We start from the raw sequence: 8,033 nt of genomic DNA on the forward strand, positions 1-8,033 counted from the left end.
GGTTTGCTCTTCCAAAGGACCAAGGTTCAGTTCCAAGCACCCACAATGCTGCTCACAACCATCTGTATCTCTAGCTCCACAGGATTTGGTGCCCTCTTCCGGCCTCTGCAGGCACCAGACACACATGCATTCCCATACATACAAGCAAAACACTCGTACACATAAAAATAAATAAATATTAAACAATTAAAAACAAGACAAAAAAGAATAAAGCCTTTTTAGGGTTAAGGATGCAGTGAAATAGGCAGAGTGCCTGCTTAGCATGCAGGAAGCCCTGAGTTTGATCACTCGCACAAATGGGGGCGGGGGGCTGTATGCCTGTGATCCCAACTCTTTCAAGGTGGAGGCGGGAGGATGAAGAGCTCAGGGTCATCCTTGACCACATAGGGAATTAAGCCAGCCTGGGATACAAGAGACCCTGTCAATCATCACCACCACCACCACCACCACCATCATCATCATCATCATCATCACCATGCCTCTCAATCAAGGTCAGGTAGTGCATGCAATCCTAGCACTCAGGAGACTCTGAGTTTGAGGCCAGCCCAGGCTATATCTCAAGTTCAAGGCCAGCCAGAGCTACAATAGAAAGAACATTTCTAGGAACAATAATTTTTAAAAGTAAACAAGCAAGTAAGACCTTCTTATCCTCTCTTAATTTCTTATCCCTTACTCCCTCGTATCCTGCTGATCAGCAGTCACCCAGCAGGTTTGTTTTGGTGTTGAGTAAGGACCAAAGCTATGTGTTGCACACTAGGCAATGTCAAAATGCAGGCAGGCATCTCAGCCCGAGGCCTTGGCAGCGTTCCCAGGCAGAGCCAGCGGTCCAGACCTGGACAGTAGGCATGGACAAGGTGGGAGATGGCATAAGTATGGTGGCTGTAGCCCCCTAGTACCAGTAGCTCCCCCTGTAGCACAGCGCCTGCAGCCCCCACATGGGGGGAGGGCAAGGATGCCAGGCGAGTCCAGCTATCAGTCTTTGGCTCATAGGCCTCAAAGCTCAGGAGGTCCCCAGGGTCACCTATCCCACCTGCCACATACAACTTTCCGCCCAGAGCAGCCATCACATGACTAGCCCGGGCCACTCCCATTGAGCTCAAAAGGGTCACAGGCTTCTCAAGTTTGGGGTCATAGTGCATCAATGAGTCCAAGTACTGGCCAGTCCCACCACAGCCACCGCTTACATACAGTCGGCCCTCGAGGGTTGCAGCTGCATGGGCAAAGCATGGCACTGGAAGAGCAGGTGCTGGCCTAGGGCAGAGTGGAACACAGGGTCAGGCAACCCAAAAGTCCAACTTTATTTCAGTATTTATTTACGTATTCATTCCTTCATGTATGTCCCCCTCCCCCCACCGAGACAGGGTTTCTCTGTGTAGCCTTGGCTATCCTGGACTCACCTTGTAGATCAGGCTGGCCTTGGACTCACAGAGATCTGCCTGCCCCTACCTGCCCAGTGCTGGGATTACAGGCAGGTGCCGCCATGCCCGGTCACTTTATTTTATTTTGAGCTAGATCTTACTAATATGATAGACAGCCTACGCTCTTGCTTTAGCAGTTGCTAGGATTACAGGCGGGTGCCGCCATGCCCAGCTTTACTCTCCCGCTCCAAATCTAGTTTCTCCATGATGCTCATTTGCCAGCTTACCTCCAGACATTGAGTTCAGGGTTATAGGTCTCCACGGAATTAAGGGCCACACCATTGTCTCGTCCACCCAGGGCATAAAGTTGCCCATCAAACACCGCCAGAGGGAAGAAGCTCCGAGCCTGGCACAAAGGTGCCATCTCCTCCCAGTCTTCTTGACTGGGGCTCCACCTGGACACGATGGGACAAGATATGAAGAAGGTGACAATGGGAGTCTATGGCTGGCTAGATTAGCACTGCCTCTAGCCTGCTCACATGGGGGCCGCCACACATTGGGGATACCTGAGAGTTGAAGGCAGAGTGCTGCTGTGGCTGTAGAAATCCTGTCCCCCACACACATAGAGTTCACTTCCGGTTAGGCTCGCAGCTCCATGCCGAAAGCGCCCAGGAGCAGGCAGGTTAGGTAGCCGGCACCACTCCACAGTTCGTACCAGACCCATGCCACAGCGAAAAGCCCGGGCCCACCACACTTTGCAAGATGGCTCTCTTCGGTCCATGTCAGGTCTGAGCCCATCCCCTCCAATCACCACCAGTGCTTGGTCAGGCTCCCTCCACCTCTCTTGACCTGGAACTTCCGCTTCTACCATCAGCTGGTACAGCAGATCAGGGGGCAGGGGTGGAGGGAGGCCAGCCGCCCGCACCTTTCGCAGCTCTCGGGTAGACATGCGGCCAAAGCGGACACATCGCAGCAGGGCCTTGGCCTCCGACTCCTGGGTCTCGGGGTTAGCAGCCAGCCAACACCGCGCCGCTATGAAAGCTTCGAATTCTTCCTGTATGTGGAGTTCATCGCTATCCAGAAGCTCAGCCAGGCAGGTAACCGGTAACGACGGGAAAGTGGGGCAGGAAGCCACAGCGGGCAGATGAGTGAGGAGATAACGATGGGCTTTCCCCCAGACCTTCTCCAAGCCAGGGGCTTCCACCATAGGGAACAAAGCCAGGCAAAGGGCAGGGCAGAGGCTTTGTGCCAAGGCTCTCTGACACAAATCCAGGCACGAAGAGCTTTGGTACTGTAGCGCAGCCTGGGCCGCTCGTAGCAATCCTGGCCACCGTTCTCGTACCATGCCAGAGTAGGCAAAAGAAACGAGGAGTCTCAGGTCTTGGGAAGAGATGGTACGCAGAGATACTTTTGTGCCCTGGGACTCTCGCATGCCACTCAGAAGCATGGCCCCGAAGAACTCACTGCCGCAGGCCAGGGCTACTCGGTGCACTACAGTGGAGAGGAAGCAGTGGGGACCAAGACTGTTGCGAGACAGCTTAACCACAGTCCTAACTTGTAACCCAACTTTGACCCAACCACCCAAGGCCATAGGCCAAGCCGTGGTGTACATTGGAATAGCACGGGATGCTTGCAGCTTTCCTGCTGAGGGAGCTCTGTCTAGCAGGTGCACAGCCTGGATTCCATCCCCGGTCCGGCAACAGATAAATAAGCGAGCAAATGCAGCTTTCAGTCCCCTCCCCAGATTATGATTCCATAGGTGGAAATGGTGACGCACGGAATCTTTGCTTTAACATCTCTCTTCCTCTTTCTTTCTTTCTTTGTGTTTGGAGACAGGGTCTCACTATGTAGTATTGCTGGCCTGGAACTCACTGTGGAGACCCGACATGCACTCCCATACCCAGCCTTCAACATTTTCAAGTACCCTGTGCTGTTCCTGTGTTAGTGTCTGGAGCACACTTTACTGTCTTAGGCTCATGTCAGTTAGAAAAGCAGTCTTTATGAGTCCAGCTGAGAAAACCCCATAGGCAACATTTGCTAACAAGGGACACAAAGCAAGCGACGTGTGACTTCTAGAGGCATCACTATGTTGTGTTCAAAATAAGGGTTTTGCATTTGTAGCTTCAAGAGTCTCAGCCGTCAGTCATCCTATGACTAGCTATGCCCATGCCACGGTGACATGGTGGCATACTTGCTGTTCTTGCAGAGGACACAGGTTTGGTTTCCGCCACTCACTTGGCAGCTCATAGTCACCTGTAAGTCCAGCCCCGGGGGACCGGACACACTCCTCTGGCCTCTGTAGGCACCAGGCACACATGTGGTACCTGGCACACATGCAGGCGCTCACATACACTTAAAATAAAACAAATCTTTAAGAAAAGAAAGAAGCCATTTGTGGTGGTGAATGCCCTTAATCCCAGCACTCGGGAGGCAGAGGCAGGCGGATCTCTGCGAGTTCGAGGCCAGCCTGGTGTACAAAGCGAGTTCAGGACAGCCAGGGCTACAAAGAGAAACCCCATCTTGAAAAACCAAAACCAAAACCAAACAAAAACAACCTCCTCCCCCCCCCCCGCCCAAATAAATAAAAGAAGCAAGCAGGGGGCAGGCAAGACGACTCAGCGGGTAAAGGAAATCGTCGCCAAGACTGATAACCTGAGTTCTCACCGTGGGACCCACATGGTAGAAGGAGAGGGCTGCTTCCTGCAGGCTGCCCTTTGACCCCGCACAAGCACAGGACTACCAGAACGGTGTGCTGCTCACATATACACACAAACACACACATTCTCACACATGTGAATAATTACAATTTTTTAAGTACAAAAGAGTTAAAGAAAAAAAAAAAGGTTGGGCTTTGTGTTTAAAGCTGTGCAAGCCCAGTCACATGGAGGCCACAGCAGGAGGATCATGAAGTCAGAGCCTGCCTGGCTGCTGGACTGCACGATACAATCAAGACCAACCTGGGCAACTTGGTGAGACTCTTCACCCAAATCGAAAAGTAAGACTGAAAGCAAAAGCTCAAATATCCTTGAACAAGATATTTTATTATTTCAATTATGTTTATGCATGTGTCTCTTTCTGTGGGTATGTGCATGGGAATATGGTTTCCAAGAAGGCCAGACAATTGAGACCTGCAGTGTGGATGCTGGGACTTGAACTTGGGTTTTATGGAGGACCACCAGGAAGAGCTTTTAACCATGCCATCTCTCTAGCCCCTCCTTTACTTTAAAAAGCACATATCCGTCAGTAAAATGCCAACCAGAAATGAGATAAAATGCACCTAGTAGCATATTAATCGTTAAGCCGGTATGATGAATGTTTGAGTGTTAATTTTTGTTTCGTGTTTGAAGTATTTCATAATAGGAAGAGGAACACTCTGCTAGAAACCGTCGTAGTCAGCCTCAGAGTTCCCCGTGACGCTGACAGAGCCCAGGCTCTTCAGTGATGGAATATGTACTTCTCAAAGGGGAACTGATATAATGATGTTCCCTCTGTTTTGCTTTGTTTTGTTTTTTAGCAATAGGTAGTAGCCTGGTGCTTCCCAGACAGCAAACATCGATTATAGCTTCCTAGTTTATGTTGCCTGAGAAAATCTACATTCTGGAAAAATGAGCTAAACCTGCTCAGCTTTCGAATCACCAACCAACGTTCTCATCTGAGACTCATTGTGAAATGTCTCCCTCCCTTTCCCTCCTTCCTGTACCCTAAGATTTAAAGTGATGGGATCCCACACAGGGATGAGGCCGTGTTTGCATAGGAAGTTTTACGGCATCACCCTCCAGCTAGTGCCAGTGAGAAAAGGGGAAAGTCTTTAGGTACAGTGTTCCTTCTGGAGGCCCTCCAGCAAGCACTTCCTGGTGTGGCTGGACCGGTCTCGGAGTCAGCCTAGGCTGGCCTTGAACTCATGTCACTCCTCCTTTCTCAGCCTCCTATGTGTTACATACACATGTAATGAGGAGCTAATGGATTTCTTTTTCATTTTGGTTTGTGAGATAGGAACTCACAACGTAGTCCACATTGGCCACTGGAGCCCAGGCTAGCCTCTCGTTCAGTCTCCTCAGGGCTGGAATTACAGGCATGAGCCACCACACCTCACTTGATTTCTTCCTTATTAGCCCTGAACTAGGAAATCTCTAAGCAAATCTCTTGTTAACTCTAAACCTAGTTGGTCACATGCAGACTCCATTTCCCAGGTCAGATGCATCTTGGTACAGGAGACACTGGAAGAGGGGCCAGGCTGGAGTCTGCTGCCAGAGCCAAGAACACAGCTAGGAAAAAGGACACACTGGGAGACCTGAACCAACTTGCCTCTTCGCCTTTTGCTGTGTGCTGAGAAGATGCCAAGGGGCCCTGGCTAATCTGTTTGAGTCAGTCACTTTCTCCTTGTTTTGCTGCCATGGACTGTACTCTAAGCCCTAGCCAGCTGGCTGGAAATCCTACCTACTAGGCAGGGGGGGGAAAAAAAAGGGCCTTCAGTTCAAATCTGTCCGGGCGTCTAAAAAACAATTCAACTGCGCATGTACATCTTTTGGTGGTGCTGGAAAAGCACCAAAAAGAGCATTCTTGCTGAAGCAACCATACAAAACTATTTCACAGGGCTGAGGTGTGGCTCACTGGTACTGTGGAAGGAAGGCCTTAGGTACCATGCCTAGCGCGACTAAACAAACAAGACCCTGCGGCATGCATTCTTGGCAGCTGCCCCACAGGCCCTCACCCCGCAGGCGGTAGCCCTCTGCCTCGAGCTCCCAGTCGCACCCGATGCCCTCTCGATACAGACGCTCAACGCTGTGCAGATTCTCCCTCAGCTCCTCTGCCTGGCTGAGCTTCTTTTCATCTTCCCTGGCTTTGCCAAGCCCTTCTGGCCTCAGCCGGGCCGCGCTCTTCACCCGGGGCGCCCCCAGCGCCTCTGCAGCAGCCAACACTTCGTCCTGCGGGGCGGGACCCAGCACTCCCTCATAGGCAAAGGTCAGCGCAGCCTCCCAGCCCCTCGGGGTCACGTTGAGGCTGAAGCCAGGCTGCTGACCACCGCCCGTCATCAGTCGGCCTCGGAAGAGGCTGCTAACTGCAGCCAAGATCACCCGGTGCACCCCGTATACCTTTCCCCCTACTGACACCTCATCATCCAGCAGCAGCTTCTCCTCCCGCAGCCTCTGCGCTTCAGCGAAGAAGTGCAAGGGATGCTCCACGCTGCACAGCATCTCAGGCTCTGCTGAGTCGTCGTCGTCTTCATCCTGTTTCCTCCCTTTCTCCAGGGATGAAGCTGCAAAGGGAAGGTTTCCTGAAACTAAGGGGTCGGGGTTAGGCTCTGCCAGAGGAAAGGAAAGTAACTCAGGATCCTCATCGGAGGAAGAAGACGACCAGGAGGAGGAGGCTCTTCGGGCCGGCAAAGGGAGTTCAAGACTGTTCTGGATAGGAAGGGAGCTGTGCTCCCGGTCTGAGGAAAGACTTGCCATCTTCAAGAAGCTCACAGCTCACAGTGAGATCGCTGCAGGTGACCAGGCATGAGAGAAAGATGCCCCCCCCCCCCCGCCGCCCCGCGCGATCTGCACTCAGAAAAGCAGAGCTGTCTTCAATTCAGCTGTCAGCCCCTCACTCCACCCCAAGTGACGCACTGACTTTGGAATAGTGGGCTTTACAGAGCCAACACAGTGTTCACCAAGTGCAGCAAACCCGCAAACACCTGTAGCCATCTAGGTCAGGGTCAGCCCCTCCTTTCCACTTGCCCTCTTTCGGTCCCACGCGGGAGACACAGGCTTCTGTTTGCCCTCACTTGAGTTCTCAGTCTGTTTAGATCCCAGCAGTGCCCCAATTTGGCTAATTATAGCCAGCCTGAGGGCTAAACCCTTTTCTCCCAGGGCTGGAAGCTGACACCAACCCACAAGGCCAAGTCCTGGGATGACTTCCCCCTTCCACCTGTAGGTCACAGGGGTGTGCTGAGTGAGGGGAATTGCAGGGCACAGGGAATGCAGACACCCGGTTGGAGTGAGCAGGGCGGAAGGACTGTTCTAACAGCAGGTGGCTGGAGGAGACAGGAAGCTGGGGAAGGAGTCTGAAAAGTCTAGACTATACCACACTGGAGATTTGGCTCACCTTCCTCCTTAATAGCTGTGGGCTTTGGGGAGTGGAAAGGGGGAGATTTCCTTATCCTCTGCCTGACTTTGTCTGTGTTCGAGGATATAATTGCTGTACCTCCGTAATCCCGGAGAGCTGAGCAATACCTCCATAATCCCGGAGAGCTGAGCAAAAACCTCCATAGCAGCCTAATACTTTACACATCAGTGAAAACCAAACTGAAGGTACAAATCAAAGTTGTATAGTTTTGAAAATTGGTTTTAATGGATAACATCTATGTAACCTGCCCTGCCCTAGAGTCCTGAACGTCCTGTGGCAACCTTGTGAGCAAAGAGCTTATAGACATGTACCACGGGCACAGCCAGAATTCTAATGGCTCCTGTCCTTCCCTACCCACTGGGCCATGCTCTAAGAGTGAACTCACCAGTTAGGATTTGCTCCAAGTGTCTTCAGAAAGAGCGAGTTTATTTCAGATTTTTAGATATGCCTCTAAACCATAGGGGGGAACAGAAGTAAGGCTGTGGGTCCAGTTGGACCAGCTCAAGGATGATGGTGTCAGCAGGCTGTCCCCTGAGGAAAGCCACCAAGGATGATGGTGTCAGCAGG

At 51.8% G+C, this 8,033-nt stretch overlaps 1 protein-coding gene across 2 annotated transcripts; it reads right to left on the bottom strand.

Annotated features, from left to right (window-relative positions):
• Nucleotides 1–628: 628 nt before the first annotated feature.
• Klhl33 (kelch like family member 33) lies at nt 629–6,880 on the bottom strand. 2 transcript variants are annotated; one of them, XM_051142997.1, is made up of 4 exons: nt 6,070–6,880; nt 1,925–2,849; nt 1,646–1,813; nt 629–1,251 (listed from the first exon to the last, which is right to left on the bottom strand). In XM_051142997.1, exons 1-4 carry the CDS (start codon nt 6,806–6,808, stop codon nt 699–701), a joined length of 2,385 nt encoding a protein of 794 aa, XP_050998954.1. In that variant the 5' UTR covers nt 6,809–6,880; the 3' UTR covers nt 629–698. The 2 variants fall into 2 exon arrangements, with proteins under 2 accessions (XP_050998954.1, XP_050998955.1); XM_051142998.1 differs by having other exon boundaries at nt 6,452–6,597.
• Nucleotides 6,881–8,033: the final 1,153 nt, after the last annotated feature.

This window comes from Acomys russatus, chromosome 3 (genome assembly GCF_903995435.1).
Source record: "Acomys russatus chromosome 3, mAcoRus1.1, whole genome shotgun sequence".
NCBI classification, from domain to species: Eukaryota; Metazoa; Chordata; class Mammalia; order Rodentia; family Muridae; genus Acomys; species Acomys russatus.

What these genes read in the sequence shown, in the direction of transcription:
- Klhl33 (XM_051142997.1), bottom strand. Translation starts at nt 6,808, where the DNA reads ATGGCAAGTCTTTCCTCAGACCGGGAGCACAGCTCCCTTCCTATCCAG. An exon ending in ACTCTGCCTTCAACTCTCAG is followed by an intron (nt 1,814 to 1,924) that starts GTATCCCCAATG and finishes CATCGTGTCCAG; the next exon opens with GTGGAGCCCCAGTCAAGAAG. An exon ending in CCTGAACTCAATGTCTGGAG is followed by an intron (nt 1,252 to 1,645) that starts GTAAGCTGGCAA and finishes ACTCTGCCCTAG; the next exon opens with GCCAGCACCTGCTCTTCCAG.